We start from the raw sequence: 18,493 nt of genomic DNA on the forward strand, positions 1-18,493 counted from the left end.
TCTGCCCACAAAACGACGTTGTTGATACTATACCATTGAAATTTTTCTCGTTTCTCTTCGCATCGATTGCGACATCGCGGTTTCGATTTTTTTTTTTTTTTTTTAACTAATGCCACGGCCTCGAATCTGTCTGCGACGCTACGGTAGCTCGCTTCCGTTCGACTTCGGCGAGCGACATCCTTCCGCGAATTCTCTCAATGGACACCGAATTAATCGACTTGATCATAATTGGCATTGTGATGCGCCCGCAGATTACGATTCGGACGACGTCCCATCCCCATTAACAGACGACAGTTCCGCTCGTAAAGTTTACGTCGGGGAGCGTTCGCGGGAGCGTAGATCATTGACGCGGAAAACCGCATCGTTGGAGCGGTTTCCTAGAGAGGAGGAAGAGGAATATGAACGATTCAGCGAGCTGAGCGAGCACCGTCGGGATCTTCTTCAGAGATTGGATCATGACGACAGGTACAGGCACATAAGAATACGCAAATTTTACACATAGTTCCTGAAAGGGAATACGTTTATTTATTCTCGAGATATTTTCAATCACTCTTAAATTGTCATTAAATTTGCCACAAGAATCTTTGGTATTTTGCGTTAGAACGCGATAAAATGTTCCCGAATTATTGCAAGTTGAATGCATAATGTTATTTCTCGTAGTGCTTACACACATACCAATATTTTTACAATGCTAAGCCTTTAAGAAAGTTTTACACGTGTAACATTGCACGCATTGTACAATTTAAAATCAGTCTAATAATTTGAATTTAATGAAATTTAATTCAAATTTCAGAATTTTTATTTTATGGAATTTCAGAAAAGTTCAAGTTCAATCATTGAAACATTTAAAGAATTGTACCGAAATGCAGATTGAAAATAATTACGTTGAACCATTTAAAAAATTGTATTCGAAGTTTAACTTGGTTGCTAGAACGTCAAAACTATTTGCAACAACATTATCGCACTTGAGCGTCCTACATAATTGTTTTATTAGTTCACATAAAATTATTTTCTAATCTGTAGCTAGCTAAATTTTTAGATGCTGCAGTAAAACTGTTCTTTCCGTGAAGAAGTATACATTTAATATATTTAATTATAAATTTAATGATTATTAAAGTATTGAAATTGGAAAAAATTTGAAAAAAAAATGTGAGGAATGGCGGCTTCTCTCGCAATCTTTTCGTGGAATAGTCGACTCCAATCTTCACGCGGAACAAAGCTACGCTTTCTGCATCCTCTGAACCGTCCCGTGAACGAATCTGTAGCGCGCGTCTCACGAATTCCAGGTATTACAGTGTGGAACGTGAACGCGGCTATCAGAATGAAGAATACGCACAGGACTCGGAGATGGACTCGGATCCCTTCGTGACGTGGAGACCGCGGCGTGCCTTACCGCGTGAATATTTCATCGAGATCATGGTGGTGGCTGATGCGAAAATGGTGGAGTATCATGGCACTGGCTTGGTCAGCTACATTCTCGTCCTAATGAGCACGGTGGGTACATACTCTCTTCGGACGTAATTTGAAAATGTGCAATTTCGCATTCCAGTGCGTTAACGTCGCGCCAGTAAGACGTGGTGTTCTTTAAAAATTAAGGGAAAAAATTTCATTAGAAATTTAATTAATTTCCCATAAAAAAATTATGCATGCGTGACGCGCTTGTTTATTTATACGTAGGATCTAAGAACGTAGGATTTTGATCGTTGTTCTAATTGTTATCTTTGATAAATTTGGAATTTATTTTTTTATTGTAAACATTGGGATAATTACAGCTTAATAATTAATTTAAGATAATTTTTAATGAGCTAAACTTTTAAGAAAAAATAAATGTATGAAAGCTTATTAACTCCAAATAAATTTTAGTAAGTTTTAGTAAGTTTAAAGATTCTTTCTTATAAAGTGATACAACGTTAAAAATTAGAATGGTGCAATTAATGATAAATAAAATGTTCCTAAACTTGATAAAAAAAATTCCGAAAGATCTTAAAAAAGCAATTTATATGTTGTCATGATAAGGATGTGGCAATTTTTCAATGATAAGAATTAAGAACGTAATGCAGCTATGCATTTTTGAAAATGAAGATGCGTTGGACTAGCATGTTCTCTCGAGATAAATTCTTGATTAAAAAAGCCAGCTGCGGAAGAGGAGGAGAAAGGATCGAGGATGAAAGATTCGGTGTAATTCGACAATTAGCTTCGTCACGGCGGTCATTACCGAGTACGCTACGCCAGTTATGTATCCCACGCGAAGGCCACACCTTACCGAGGGGGGGCAACATCCTGCGAGGAGTTCGCTTTCACGAACCCACGCCTGTCGTCCGTTCGATGATTCAATCGCGTTTCTCAACAACAATCGATCGACTTTAAGATTCATGAATTCTTTATGAATGAAAAAGAGTGCGGGCAAAAGATCGAAATAGATTCTTTGTATGCACGATGTCTCAGAATAGCTCGGATGTTTCTTTTAGCATACACGTGCATACAGCTTTTGCTCGAGTGAGAATCATAGGGAAAGATGAAAAGAGATCATTAATGAGACTAGTTTGCTGCAATCGAATTTTACCGGATGCATTTCTATCTGCCCCCTGGAAGGATAGGTTTCACGGATCTACAAGGATCAGTCTATCGGCAATCCGGTGAGTATCGCAGTGATGAAGATCGTCAAGACTGAGGAAATATTCGGTGTCAAGCATAGCGGAAGCGACGGAATCGCGGCGGCCGAGATGTTGAAGCGATTCTGTCAGTGGCAGAAACGCAACAATCCCGACGAACCCTCTCCGGAACACCATGACGCCGCGCTTCTGTTAACCAGGTTTGTGTCAGAAACATCTACGTTGTAAAAATATACACTTTTCCAAAATACAAAATTTGTCATAAAAGTTATGATCTTATATAAAATAGCAGTAATATTTTTTAGTTATAAGCTAAAACTGGAATTTGTCTCGCTTAAAACAAAGTACGCTTTTAAAATGCAATTAAAAAAAGATGAATGTATTCAAAGTACATACTCGTAACTTTATCATCTCATTAATTGTAATTTGAGAATAAATCAGAGCGCAATTAACATGACGTTTAATGACCAATATAAAATAACTACAAATTACAGTTCTTGTAAAATGTTTTACCTTGGTTCAATTCCAATCAGTTTGTCAAAACAATTGTTTTAAAAATAGGTCTGAAGCTTTAGGGCACGCGAAATATTCAAACTGAAATTTTCAGAGAAAATCTATGTCACAATCCGCGCCAAAAGCGTTGCGATACTTTGGGCTTGGCCGAGCTGGGTAGAATGTGCTCGCCGGGATCTTCGTGCGCTATCGTGCAGGATAATGGATTAGCCGCAGCGTTTACCATCGCGCACGAGATTGGTCACGTGTAAGTGTATTATCGGTTATAAACCGTGCGACCTGTATACGATGCGTTCTTCGAAACTCATATATGTTACATTATTTATGAGATGATCTATAAAGCCTTCCTATAAGAGATACGTCATATCTTCTTCGCTAGATTGTTGCGCCGATCTATATATACATATGTTCGCAATACGATGCTACCGCGTCTTTTTCCAGCCGTACCAAACATTTATTGCAGAAATATTTTGAAAATTTATTTTTAAAAAATATGTAGTAAAAATTTTATAGAATTTTTTTATAAATTTATAATAATACAAAATCACTATTAATATAAAGTATATTTTAGAAACACATATATAAAAAAATATTTCTTGTTTATATATAAATAAATATTTATTATATATACAATAAATATTTGTTATAATCTTTTTCATATTTACGTTATTTGAACGTAGGAATATGTACAAAATATTTGTGCATATATATTTAAAATAGTTCAATCTTTCTGATAAATACTTTATAAATATTTTGTGCTATTCTGGATTGATAGCTGGGTTGAATCTTTGATATTCTGTTTATTTCTCTATTTCTTACGTAAGACCACGCGTGCGTACTGTTACTATTATTTCTCTTTAAATATTCATGTCACTCAGGGAAAAAATCCGAAATCTATTACAGACTTAACATGCCGCACGACGACGACGCCAAGTGTGCGGGCTTCAGGAACCGTTCGGGCGTGCATAACGTCATGTCCCGTATGCTGGACGATAATACTTTTCCCTGGGAGTGGTCCAAGTGTTCGCGACACTATGTCACCGAATTTCTCGAGTGAGTCAGACTCATTAATTGGCAAATGACTTGGTTATAAACGATGTGCCGGGAAGCATTCTGGAAAGAGATCGTTACTAATTGACTCGTGACCTCCACTTGGGACAATACGCAATGCGATGTCAGGTTTTGTCCGTTGACCGCGTTGATTTGCCTTTCTGTTCATACAGCGCCACAGCTCATGGGATCTTTAACTTATTAATGGTCGCTGGCCATAATGTCTCATCTTTGAGATAAGAGTTTCTTAAGTTGACTTTTAAATAACTTTCTCTCTATTCCTTTGCCATTTAATTGTCAGTCAAAAATTTTCTAGATAAATAATTGTACTTAATATAAAAGTTCTCTTTTTGTTCTTTAAAAGATTTTTGAAATAAAGTCTATACTCGTACTTAACGAAAGATACTTCGTATGTTTCAAGTTAATGACACATTTTAATAGGTTTAATCGGGTTAAATGGCTCTGTTTTTGCTGTTCATCCTATCAGAATAATTTAATTATGCCGGATGCTCTTAATTGGACAAGACAATTAATTTAACGTCATCTTTAGGTTTAAGTCTAACGTACTCTGAAATTGCATTTTGAATCAGGATTCAAGCGCACGAATAGAAAAGCCGAGAATAAACCGTTTGCGTCAAACGGTCGCTCCAATTTCCAAGGAACGATGTCGGCCAGACAAATTCATTTCGACCGAGAAAGGCAATGTCGCGAGTTTTTCTGTGTGACACCGAAGGGGCTGGAACGAGTCATCGCCGTCCCTCGCTTAGAAATCCGGTTTAACGAGATTCTAAGCGACTGATATACGCTCATAATACGCTTCGTAGATTGTCATAAGAAATGTAATCCATCTAGACTATTCGGGTTAACGAACAGCTTTCTCCCCGATTCGTGGGATCTCTCTCTCGGAAATCCTTTATTAATTCGCAATGACCTCTGTTCCTAGAGCCGGATACGCCAACTGTTTGCTCGACGAACCCAGCAAAACGATGGAGAGACAAAACGGTCGATTACCCGGCGAAGATTATTCGGAGAACAAACAGTGCGAGCTCGTCTTCGGGCAAGGATCCAGAATCTGTCCTCACATGGTGAGTGATGGTAAGTCGAAAACGTTCTCTTCACGCGTTTGATTGAGCCGTATCTCAGACAAAATACGTTCCGCTCTCTCGTTTATTTTGATTCCATTCAGTTTGTGTGTCTTTGGATATTTTACGAATTCGCGGTATCTTTGCGAGGCACATTCGCTAATGATTGGAGATATTTTCCGTTGGAACGTTCAAGCTTGCTTCTGACTCTTCTCTATTCCGTAGCGCTATACGACGGAAATCGCTTAAGAATTGAAGTAAATTGAGGGCTTGGTCGGTTACCGGCCAGGCAGTGTGTAGGAGACTGTGGTGCACCGCGCCACTGTGGGATCATCATCAGCAGTGTCACACTCAGCACATGCCCTGGGCTGACGGCACACCTTGCGGCGCTGACAAATGGTGTCATCGCGGCGAATGCGTCTCGCGAAGGAACCTCGAGCCGGTGCACGGCCAATGGGGCGAGTGGGGCAGATACGGCGAGTGTTCGCGGACCTGCGGCGGCGGTGTTAAGCGGAAGTACCGCGAGTGCGACAATCCAGCGCCGAAGAACGGCGGTAATTACTGCATTGGCGAGCGCGTCAAATACCGCAGCTGCGGCACCAGAGAGTGCCCGTCAGGTAGCCCAGACTTTAGGTAGGTAGCTAATGTCCTGTACAGAAGACAATACACCAGCACTCATCGTTCTTCTTTCTTTCTTTCTTTTACAGAGAAGAGCAGTGTTCGAAATTCGACAACAACAACTTCAACATTCAGAATCTTGCCAGAGATGTTAAGTGGCATGCCAAATATACTAGAAGTAAGTGATGATTTACGTGTACTATCTCCTTCATTCATTTTTTTTTAAATCTATGTAATAGATTAAACAGCTATCTCGATCTCCATTTTCAAGAAAGTTATGCGAAGATGTTCTAAACTTCTTTTTATATAGTACTGCCGCAAGATCGTTGCAAACTGTACTGCCAAGTGGAGAGCAATCAGTATTACATGTTACGCGACAAGGTAATCGACGGTACACCCTGCGGCCCCGATACTTTTCATATATGCGTTAACGGCCAGTGCAAGCCCGCCGGATGCGACCACGTCTTGAATTCGACGGCCGAGCTCGACACCTGCGGAGTCTGCAGAGGCGACAACGCCACTTGTCAGAGGATCGCGGGCGCCTACAACGCCAGCGTGTACGGTTACACTAGGGTAGCTAAAATCCCCGCCGGCAGCAGTTACATTGACATTAAACAATATGGATGGCTGGGCTCTCACAACGACAGTAATTACCTCGGTAAAATTTTCCTGCATTGTTTCTGATAGATTTTTTAATTAACGTGACAAAAACGGTCTGTTTAAACAAATTCTAAGAATAATATTATTATAAATAAAAATAATATTGTTATAAAAATATTATGTGTGAACTACGTGTAACGTGTGATAAGTTTTTTTCCTTTTAATTTGAAATCATTTCAACATATTACCGTACAGCATTGCGAACTGGAGAAGACGGCGAATACGTCCTAAACGGGAATTTTATGGTAATGCATCGTAAAGTGATTGTGCACCCAGGCGTCACTATCGAATACAGCGGACCGGAATCGGTTGTGGAACGATTGAACAGCTCCCGGCCTACCGCCATCGATTTAATTTTGGAGGTAGATTCACCGTTTACATTTTACAATTGCGTCATTTAGCTAAAAGTAGTCTGTCCGGCAATGTGTGATTTTGTTCAACCGAGAATACAAAATTCCAGGTATTATCTGTAGGGAACGTTTATCCGCCGCAAATCACATACGAATACACTGTACCGAAAAGAATTCTAAATAGTTACACATGGCTGCTCAGCGATTGGTCGACCTGCCATCGAATGTGCCAAGGTATGAAATATCGTAAGGCCGAATGTAGAAGTACCGAGCACAAGGACGCGGTGCCCGACGCTTATTGCAGAAACGAGGAAAAACCGCAAGAGGAGAGTCAGATATGCAACGCGCATTGTACATTACAGTAAGTAAGAAACACGTATAAAAGCACCTACAGCAGTTATTCGGTAAAAATTAAAAATTTATGAGACAGAAACCAATATATACACGATTTTATTGCGTGTACTATAGCAAGAGTTTAGATGGCACTTTACGATGATTTTAGTCGCTGAATCAAATTATAAATTATTTTCAGATGGCAGATTACTTCCATGTCCGAATGCTCGAATCACTGTGGCCCGGGCATGCGAACCGTCACCTCGCGATGCGTTCAGATCTTGTTGGATTCGTCGCATTCCCCGCGGCCGATACCGGCGCACGCATGCTTGCACATTGAGAAGCCGAGCGAGCATCAGCCGTGCGTAGGTCCTTGCGACGACGCTCATTGGAGTTACAGCGAATGGAATGCCTGTAGCGTGTCGTGCGGCGGCGGTGTACAATTCAGAAGCGCGGTATGCGTCGATTCAAACGAAAGACACGTAGGAGATGAGAATTGCGCCAGACAAGAGAAACATCTTAAGAGGACGTGCAACCAAGAGGCTTGTCCGAAATGGGATCTGGGAGAATGGAGCTCGGTAAGAGACGCACTAAACAGAGATACGTAAAGTGTGACATATATTAAAATCAGATATTAATTTTATAATTATGGAGAACTAAATTTTATTATGTTATACAGGTAGCAAGATACTAGAATTGAACTTTAAACATTTTTCCTTTAAATTTAATATCTTCTGATAATGCAATCTAGATCTGTCGCATTTTAAACGTCTCACACAGTGTTGGATAATATTCATGAGTAATTTGGATGAAAGATTGTCAATATGAAATGTTACAGTGTTCTGTAACTTGTGGGGTGGGAAAACGGCATAGAGCATCCTGGTGCCAGGTCGAGAACCGCGTGGTATCGCGCACTTTCTGCAGCGGCACGCCAATCGTAACGACGGAGATCTGCGACGCCGGTCCTTGTCAACAGTGGCACGCCGGCGACTGGAGTCCGGTACAGTATTTTAGACAATTTTACGCGTACCGCGTGCGTTTAATAAGCTATCGGATTGAGTCAAGTCTTCTCGCTGTACAGTGTTCGGTAACGTGTGGCGAGGGAACGTCACGAAGAAAGGTCGTTTGCAAGAATGCAGACGGCGCACCGAGTGACGGATGTTCCATTACTGAGAAACCAGACACTTCAGTTACCTGCACGCTAAAACCATGCCCCAGTGTCGTAAGTTTGCATTGTTTGTTTATTGATGAAAGCAATTCTTTGCGGCAATAATGCAATCAAATTACAAAAGACTCAAATGTAATACAAAGTGATTAGCATAATTATTACAAGATAGAAATTAAAATTAAAAATGCAAAGTTAAATTTACACGAAGAAAAAAGGGAGAAAAAAATCACTACTCTTAAAAATGTCTAAATTATTTAGCTGATGCTTTAAATAAAGATTATCAGTAAAAACGATCATTATGAAAAAATAAAAGTTATAAGCACTACATTAAAATTACATGAAAAAAATATAAGAGCAATTAATGCTAACAGTCATTAATTATTTTAAATCTTTTTACTTTCTCGTCTTTTATAACATGAAAGAAAAAAATGTTGCTCCCTTTTCTTAGAGCTTGCCGCCGACCACGTATTCAACGAATTCCCCACGTGAAGATTCGTCTCCACAAGAAAATGAAATTGACAACGGTATTACATTCCATTCTGGTTACAAATGGCACGTAGGATCTTTCGGAGAGGTAGGTTTATTTATTCAATGTATTCATTGGGATGTACAACTTATTTGTATAATTTATAGATTTTACAAGTTCTTAAGTTTGTATAATAATTTATATAGTTTATAATAATACGTACCATTTCGTCATTCACGTATAGTGCTCGCGAAAATGCAACATCGGTTATAAAAACAGGATAGTGAGATGTATATCTTCAGAAACTGGGGTGATTGCGCCTGACTATATTGCGCCTGACTATTACTGCGACTCTAAGCAACCTCCCATAGTCAGGATGGCATGCAATCGTCACCCATGCCCGACTTGGAATACCGGCGATTGGAGCGAGGTATTGAAATATTTTTATATTTATTATTAATATATATATATATATATATATATATATATATATATATATATATATATATAATATTAATGTGTGAAGATTTTTTTCTTATATATGGAAAATTAAACAAGGTATAAAACTATAGATATAATATACTATCCAAATATCTGTTTGGCGAAAATAAAGATATACGTACATTTCGTAACTTGTGACTAATATTTTCGATGATTTTAATATGTTCGATAATTTAGTGCGACGCAACGTGCGGTAATGGATTCCAGCATCGTCAAGTCCGTTGTCAGAGTCATCGTGGCGAAAATTTGCTAGACAAAGAATGTAGCGACGAACAACCAAAGCACGTGCGGCGATGTCAGAAAGAACCTTGCAGAAGCCCTAAGAATAGCAGGGAGAATAGTTTGGAGTCTAATATCGTTCGCAGATGGCGAATGACTAATTGGACTCCGGTAAGTAAACCGCATTATAGTGAAATTATAGTATGAAAATGTATGTGAAGTAATGTTTTGTGTTAACAAAATATTGTCTTTTTCAATTTTTTGAATTATGAACCCTCGAGAAATAAATCAATCAAACGTGTGAATGGCAAGCTAAAGTTTTAGTCGGGATTTTATTTTATATGAAGAATTAATGAAGAGAAAAGAAATAGGCGCTTTTAAAATATCGACGAATGGAGCGTCGTTTTAAGAAAACCATTTTTAACTGAGATGTCTCAAACAGAACTTCTCTCATTGTTAGTCCATCTTATTTTAGTGAACCATAAACGTAATAAAACAGTAAAAACGGAATCTTATCGATATTTGAATATGTTGACATCAGGCAATGTGGGTGATATTGAACGTTGAATTTTACCATCTCGGTGTGTGGCCAGTTTGCACGGAATCGAAATATTTTACAGTGCTCGAAATCGTGCGGAAGCGGAATTCAGACGCGAAGAGTGGAATGTACGCTAAGAAGAGGCAACCATGGGCCAGAAGTACCCGTTAAGGACGAGCAGTGCTTGAGATCAAAATCGCGCAAACCGAAATCGCAGAGATTATGCCAACGCATTGCCTGTGATTTTATCTGGCAAGAAGGCACCTGGTCGGAGGTATCCTTATACCTCAACCTTACGCCAGCATTGCTACACAATCTTACTTGCTACTATGCCCACTTTTTCAAACATTTCACAACCTTGACAAAAAAAACCATGATAATCAAATCGAACTTTAAACGTTAGTGTACAAGGGGAAAAATAACGATTATTGCAACGATGGCATAAAAACTAATCCTACTTGATCACACACGAAAAATGGGAAAATAAATATGATACTATGGTGAACTATGGAGAATGCATGATACCTTAATAATTCATAGGATTGTTGTGAGATTCGTACGAGATGTTCATAATTTAACGTTCTCTTTCTAATAGATGGACTCTTGTAATGCATGTTATTAATCTCACATTATATATATTAAGAAATATATATACACAAAATACTTGCCACTTAATGAGTATAACATTATGAGTATAACATTATATTTGGTCACTAACGCGTGTGTAACCTGCACCCCGTCTAGCAGAGAGACTTAGGGAATATTCATAATACTAATATTAATTAAATATCCTGGGAAGGTAAAATACGCTACATATGTTTTATGTAGCCGCTGTACAGAATAATATCGTACAACTACTAGTCATTTATGATCTTAATAAAATGATAATGGCCTGGAATACGTCATAGATACACATACTTATATTTTTGTTTCAGATTACGCATGAGCATGCATTTATTTTAAACTGATTGTATAAATGTATTACAGTGAAGCCTTCCAAAGTTCCATTATCCGAATATTCTAATATCCGAACATTCTACTATCCGAATGTTCCATTATTCGAACAGCGTTTTGTAATGTTTACAAACTGTTTAAGTATACAATACAAAATTTTAATTTTTGTTTGAATACTTACATGGAATTTAATATGAAAATGTTTATTCTGTTATCCGAAAATTCCCTTATTTAGTCTCATTACTTCGGATATGAGAGGCTCCATTGTATAATGAAAGAATGTATTATATCTTATCGTTTTGTTAAACTGTTAACCATTAAGATTGTTAAAAAATTTTAATGAAAATTGCATATTTTATCGAATAGACTATATTCGTAATTTTTAGCTACAAATAAAAATACAATTGTTTTTAACAATTATTAAATTGTCGTAAAAAATGAAATTTTTATAACTGCGATTAATAATTATTTAATTGATAGTTTGCTGATACATTCTTGTCATTGTGAAAATCATTTCATTATTTCACTATTTTCATTAAGACACGGTTAACGATAGAAATATTGTAAAAATTCTTGCACGCCATGTGCGTTTTTTTATTTCTCTTTTGACGTAATCAAAATTTATTTAACGTAATAAATACAGAAGATTTATAGTTATGTTTATTTTTCCACAAGTGTTCGGCGGATTGTGGCATAGGAATACAACGTCGTGCAGTCACGTGTCATCGAGTAAATCGCTATGGATGGATCGATCCAACTCCAACGGACGGTTGTCCGATGGATCAAAGACCGGCCGGCGAGCAGACTTGTAAACTACGTGAATGCAGCGATAAATATTATTGGACTGCTGGCTCCTGGAGAAAAGTTAGTGTACTCTTAGAAATATTATTGAGTTCAATATTATAATCACCAATTTAACAATAGTTGTGAGAAACTTTTAAACTAAAATTTCAAATACGTTTTATATTACAATTTATTAAGTGAAAATAAAAAATCTTGTATATTATTTTTTGTAATTTAAAAGTCAATATTTTATAGAGAAAGAATTTTATAATTTATAATCACTAATTATAAAACTGTCAATTTAAAACATTTAATTATCTAGTGACTGTTAATTGATTAATTTTTATTTATCTTCTTTCTCTCTATCTAGTTTTCTTTTCTGTTTCTATAGTGTAGTCATCCTTGCGGACGCAAAGGTCGACAAATTCGTAGGCTTTATTGCCACGATACAGCGGGCAAGAAAGTAGCGCGGTTTCACTGTCCAGCTGAATACAAGCCGCAACGAAAGCGTAAGTGCAATCAAAGAAGATGCGGCCCGGTCAACTGTCTCGAAATCCAGAAACGATTCAAAGTAAGCGCGGACGGTGAATACCCGTTGTTAATCGGTGGTAGAAATATGACGATTTATTGTCACGCAATGTCGAGCGCCGAGCCACGGGAATACTTGACTTTGCCTGCTGGCGACAGCGAGAACTACGCGGAAATCTACGACAAGAGGTTGGCAAACTATTATTTTATTCTCGGTGTTCCAAAAATTCAATAACTTTGTGCGACGTTCTGTAATGATTTGATTTCGATTTATCAGATTAAGAAACCCACATACGTGTCCGTTCAATGGTCAAAGAAATGACAGCTGCAACTGCGTGTCCGAATTGGGGACGGTATCTGGTAGAACAATGTTTAAGAGGGTACGCATAGATCCGGCGACACTCTACATTATAGGTAAGCATAATATGTTCGGTTTATACACTTTATTTTGGATTTAATTTTTAATCAAAGCTTGGAAATTGTGTTTACAGTAGGGGTGTGCGGGTACCCGAAATTACCGAAGTATCAGAGCTTCGGGTCGAGTCAGGATTTTTTTTCGGGATCGGGTTGAAAAAATTTCGTAAATTTAGTAATTTTTTTTCACATCAGTGTATAAAATATCTAGATCTCTGACTACTACTTGATCCTCTTTTAGATCCGAGTACTCAAAATTTATAAAATTTTGGGATTTTGTTTCGATTTTGGGTTCCGACCCGATTTCGGGACTCGACTCGATTTCGGGTTTCGACCTGATTTCAAGTTCCGACTTGATTTCAGGTACCCGAACTTTATAAACTTTTGGATCCCGACCCAATCCCAAAAAAAATTCCCGACCCGATCCAAACCCGAATTCTCGAGTGCCCGCACATTCCTAGTTTACAGTAATGGCCGTATTTTAAAGAGAGAAATTAAGAATTTTTTATTAAACATTTTTTACAGATATTAAAATTATATATATTACATTAAAAGTATTTTTTGTTTAGCAAACGATTACACGTTTTCGTGGACAAAGGGAATGCAACGTGTTGAATATGGCAAAGCCGGGGATTGCTACAGTCTCATGGAATGTCCACAAGGACGATTCAGCATTGATTTGAGAGGAACCGCCTTAGGACTGTCGCCAGAAATTACCTGGGTTAAAGAAACCTCGAGCGCTTCTCTCGTAATCAATAAAATTGTAAGTAATTAGTTCCTAATCCTAACGAAAAAGGTGATTACATTTTATATTCATTTCTTATTGCTGCTTTTTTATTGTTTTATTTTTATATCTTACGCACACACATATGAAATTGAAAACGAAATTAATTACAAAAGGTAATCATTATAATCAACGCAATCACCTTGCTTCAATGCATTTTTCATTTAGAAGAAAATTCTTCAATCTTCCTCTTAGAGAATTAATATCAATAATTTAATTCAGAGTTAATAGAAAAGCGATATTATCTATACTGTAATTTTTTTTAAATATATTATAACATTCATAATTTAGAACAATCAACGAATCGTCGGTAAATGCGGCGGTTACTGCGGCTTCTGCAAGCCGAGGATGGGCCTAAAGCTGGACGTATTACCCCCCTAGTCACAGCCATCAACTTTTGGTAGTTCATCTATCTGTCCTATGATCCCGCCGTAAGCCACGCGGTGTTATAACCACCGATTTGCTTTAAATTCGATTAGTTTCTTAGTAGTTTCCGAAAAAAGTATACATATATTTTCTTCCAATACATGTATACTCGCGATAGCAATACCGAAACTCACTCAACCGGCGACCGATATTAGCGGAAAGCACATGACACGATGTACAATCTATCACTGCCGTCACGCATGTGCGATTATACAAATTAAAATTACAAGTTACGATTATGTGTTTGTAGAAAACGTGTTTCTTTAGAAAAAAAAAGAAAAGAGAGCAAATATTATTCTGAAATGAATATTTCCATAACTGGGCATTTTCTCGCCACAATTCGAACTTCTAATATTCGTAACGTTTTTAACGTTTAGCAATCGTTATGTGCGAACTTGTAAAAAATTTTGGTACAAACATAAGTTCTAAAGAATTTGATAAAACTTATTAATTTTGTATTTTTGAAATTGACCACAACCGAAAGCGGAGTGTTGCAGCTACTATTTGGGAATACTAATTATTATAAATTAAATTAATAAATTTTATTAAACTTGTCAGGACCGTGTTCAAAGTTATCTGTGTTCCACAATTTATGTAAGATACTTCATATTCCATACATTATATGCACTATAGAAAAGTCGGAAAATCCGTAAAACAGCTAACTTTGATCGTAAAGACATTAATGCCTGTATCGACAATTTTTTACATAACTTTGTACATGAAATGCATAACTAAACTGTTTATTATGTACATGGTAGTTATAACATGCACGTATTATTATACGGTGTGCCATTGCCTCCTTTGGTGCTCCCCCCCTTTCCCCGCCCCTTCGAGGCGTATATGAATTGAGAATCAGAGAATCCTAAACAAACACTGGTATAACTGCCATATAAATGTAAAACGTATACATTTTTACATTATACCTTATACAGCAGTATCTGTGTTTTCTGAGATCGAATCTGAGACAAGCCGACTACCAAGTCGGCCGCTTTGATAATTCACGTCACCCGAAATACAAACTTAAAGTAATCGACAATAACACGTATTCTGCGAACACTTCACAATTAATATTGTGCTCTCTTTCGAAGATCTTACGATCCTACAGTTTGCTTTCATCGTGACGCACTGCCGTTTTCTACAATGTCCCATCGATTTTAAAAAATAAGGAGAATTGCTACCTTATTTTTTACTTTTAATAATAAAGTATCAATGTAACTCAAATAAGTATCTTGATTAGCATCTTGATACTAGAACAATTATAGCTTCTAAGAATGCTCGAATTTATGATTTTTACGCAAGTTGGACATTTCAAACGTTTTCTGCTTGCAATGAGCTATAGAAACAAACTCGTAAAACATGTTAAACAAGCTGTAGGAGATATTACTTTTTCCTTTTCACTTCCATCGCGCGTATAGGAAAATATTGTCCGTTTTATCTCGGAAGGTATCGTAACAAGATTAATAGTATAGACGTGTATAAAATGAATAAATCTACTAGTAAGACTCACACTGTCCGCGTGTAAAGTAGTTTGAAAATGGTATACACCGTGCCTATTAGTGACTAACACGACATAGTTTTGTCTCACGTTTAAAAGAATGTTTTATAAGATTACAGAATTTTGCAAACTGTCTCTACTTAGAACGCTTTATCTTTCTTAATGAAGATTCTCTTAATGAAGATTCCCTTGAGATTTATTTCTTGTCGCTGGGCAAAGCATTTTTTAAATAATGCATTTGAAAAGACTAATTGAGATTTAACTCTTCCTCTTACGAGAAAAAAGTATTGATGCTTCCGTTAAGAAGGATTGGGCTTTAAGTTGATAAAAAGAAATGAAGTTTGTGAAAGTTATTCAATAAGACATCCCGCACAACGTCCGCAATCTTCCTCAATAAAAATCAAACGTAAAATCCGTTTTCTAGCTACGTTACATACAATCGTATTACGTTATTATTGAAGAAGAGATCCACGAAATTTGTACAAAAGCTAATAATATTTATGCTATGAAGTAGTAGTAAAGTATCTAAGGAAACTATTGTATTTTATCGCACCGCGCCAACTTAGGAACGACGCCGGGGCGAATGCGGTACCGATTAGGTCTCGTACATTAAATAGCCAAGATTGGTCAGTACAATAAATCGCCTTTCTTCAACGATTACGACACACGCGTCATTAGATGCGAATGTTAAAGCGTCCGCGTTGCTGGACGCTTCATTCAATTCGGACGCTTGTTAGTTATATAAATACGCGTATTTCGACAGACTGCCATAGTTAATTATTATGTATGGTATATGTATACGTAATTGTTAAGTGTATAATCTGCCAGTCTTGGCCGTATTGTGGCATAATAAGTTTTAAGCAGGGTAACGATCGTGTAATTTTTTTTTCCCTAATAGGAAAATGCAAAAAAGTGAAAATTTTTATCATTAAAGTTTTAATAGAGAAATTTTTCACTTTTCACGTTTCCGCTTTAAGAAAAAAGTTACATGATTGCTACCCATCACGGAGATAGTGCGATCTATCTCGTAAACGCGCGAATACGTACGCATTTTTTAAAATAGGCATTTTTGAAGTGTCCAAATTAACGATGTTAGTCTCTCGCGAACGGTTTACGATAATGTAAAAACTCTACGTGTAAAGGAACGCGATATTTACTTAATTCTTGTATTAACGTTAGCAAAGTGGTGTTGCGACCGATTGGCAGATCGACAGCGATATGTTCTGCAGACTGCAATGCGTGTTGTTAAGGTGTAGGCGTTATTGTCTCGCTATTATGTCTTAAATGTCCTCCGAACGTGCCGAATTTTATGTGAGGTATCCATAACGCCTATCGCAGAGCAATACACAGCTCACAGCACTCTCAACTCCAGCACTCTCAACTCGACTTTGCAGATCTAACTGCCGCAGGTCCAACTTACGAAAGCGGAGAAAGGCACGCTGTGCCGTGAATTTATATATCCAATATTGTAGGCAGCTAATTGGTCGGTTGTTGCTCGATAATTAAGAACACGTGCTACAATCTGTTGTTCTACAATTCCATCTCCGACAACGTATAATGTATATTAAATGTCATAAGTGTTCCAATGCCTGTTATATGGGCACCTTCGCGAACGCGACGCATCTCCACTATCGTGATATACAGAGTCCCAGGGCTACGTTCTCTTCATTGTAGATTTTTTGATTGATTCGCTGTTATTTCACGAAAATATTGAAACACAGTCGCTAAATATTTAGCAAATGAATATAAGAAATTTATAGCAAATTAAGTTGTACGAGAAAAAATAGATAATAAAGTTATATTTTTCAGTTAAAAATTTAAATGGACTTCATTTTAATTGAATTTTTTTTAAGATTTAGTTACATATAAATTCAACGTTGCTTTCAAATTAGCATGAGGAACATTGGGGGAACGTGCATCTGTCTGTGTATCATGATAGCTTATATTAAAGAAATAAAAACCTGATAATAATATTAATAATAATAATAATACAAGCCGCCTTTTATATATGTTTTTTATCTTAATCTGTAGATGTAAGCCGATATAATAGAATCCGTTTTATTAATAGGCATAATTTCAAAGACTCCCTTCAATGTAAAAGCTATTTTAATTGTCAGCTGGACAGATACAATGGTACAATGAAGAGATTCATCTAGATGTATATCTGGGAATGATTTATAATATCTAAATTATTTGTGTATAATATCAAGATTTTAAAAGTACTCCTTTAGTGAATTATACAGACGATGACATTTTACATATAACGTCTATAGTGTACGTATGCATACAATTTCCTTAGCCTTTTCAGTAATTATAACCGTTTACTGCCAACCCCGAGTATTTCTTTACATACACGGCAATTGTACATTTTATATAAATTTTAAATAAATCATATTTTTGTTTATTTTATAACGCAAAGGTATATAGTTTTTTAGCAAAGCTAGTTCTCGATAAAGTCAGTATAATACCGGCTTTTTGTAACGTGACGTGTGATCGTAAAGATTCTATGTGAACCAGTGTATATGTCCGAATAAAATATGAAATATCTTAAGTTATATTGGCTTTTAAATTACATTACCTTAATATTTTTACATGCAGATGAGGACATGCTTAATGAGAACAATTAATTTGTGAAAGAAAAAGAACATGTCCTATTTAAAGAATAATGAGCAACGATTTTTGAAAATCTCTCTTGAAAAATTCTTGTAATTTTAGATATGTAAAAACCTCGATAATTATATTTTTCTAATATCTTTCTGATTATTGAAGATCAAAGTTTTTATTAATAACTGAAAACGACAATATAGGGCAAGTTGTTTTCCTCCTAATAGCGTCATAAAAATGACAAATATACTTTCAATAATTTTTAATAATCATATTTGTTTTTCGCAAAAACAAATGTATTAAATAGTATTAAAATTATTTTTATTATGTATTTTCAGCATTTTTACATATACTATGTGTATGTGCGTGTATATGTAATGATCATACGCTAAAGA

General features: G+C 36.6%; 1 protein-coding gene across 3 annotated transcripts in view; it reads left to right on the forward strand.

Moving 5' to 3' along the window:
- Positions 1–18,049, forward strand: part of LOC105205103 (A disintegrin and metalloproteinase with thrombospondin motifs 9) — a 48,367-nt gene extending 30,318 nt beyond the window's left edge. For 2 of the 3 annotated variants that reach the window (XM_039447327.1, XM_026133880.2), the window contains 23 exons: positions 252–465; positions 1,287–1,494; positions 2,598–2,812; positions 3,220–3,372; positions 4,029–4,178; positions 5,119–5,270; positions 5,551–5,890; positions 5,965–6,053; positions 6,186–6,533; positions 6,731–6,897; positions 6,996–7,246; positions 7,418–7,796; positions 8,057–8,218; positions 8,300–8,440; positions 8,835–8,960; positions 9,097–9,282; positions 9,531–9,743; positions 10,193–10,384; positions 11,740–11,928; positions 12,239–12,564; positions 12,653–12,789; positions 13,359–13,552; positions 13,865–18,049. In XM_039447327.1, the coding sequence (XP_039303261.1) occupies positions 252–465; positions 1,287–1,494; positions 2,598–2,812; positions 3,220–3,372; positions 4,029–4,178; positions 5,119–5,270; positions 5,551–5,890; positions 5,965–6,053; positions 6,186–6,533; positions 6,731–6,897; positions 6,996–7,246; positions 7,418–7,796; positions 8,057–8,218; positions 8,300–8,440; positions 8,835–8,960; positions 9,097–9,282; positions 9,531–9,743; positions 10,193–10,384; positions 11,740–11,928; positions 12,239–12,564; positions 12,653–12,789; positions 13,359–13,552; positions 13,865–13,954 (4,622 nt within the window). In that variant the 3' untranslated portion in view covers positions 13,955–18,049. Of the gene's footprint in view, positions 1–251; positions 466–1,286; positions 1,495–2,597; positions 2,813–3,219; positions 3,373–4,028; positions 4,179–5,118; positions 5,271–5,546; positions 5,891–5,964; positions 6,054–6,185; positions 6,534–6,730; positions 6,898–6,995; positions 7,247–7,417; positions 7,797–8,056; positions 8,219–8,299; positions 8,441–8,834; positions 8,961–9,096; positions 9,283–9,530; positions 9,744–10,192; positions 10,385–11,739; positions 11,929–12,238; positions 12,565–12,652; positions 12,790–13,358; positions 13,553–13,864 lie in introns of all 3 variants that reach the window. The other variant, XM_039447328.1, reaches the window with a different exon arrangement.
- Positions 18,050–18,493: the final 444 nt, after the last annotated feature.

This window comes from Solenopsis invicta, chromosome 3, assembly GCF_016802725.1.
Source record: "Solenopsis invicta isolate M01_SB chromosome 3, UNIL_Sinv_3.0, whole genome shotgun sequence".
NCBI lineage: Eukaryota > Metazoa > Arthropoda > Insecta > Hymenoptera > Formicidae > Solenopsis > Solenopsis invicta.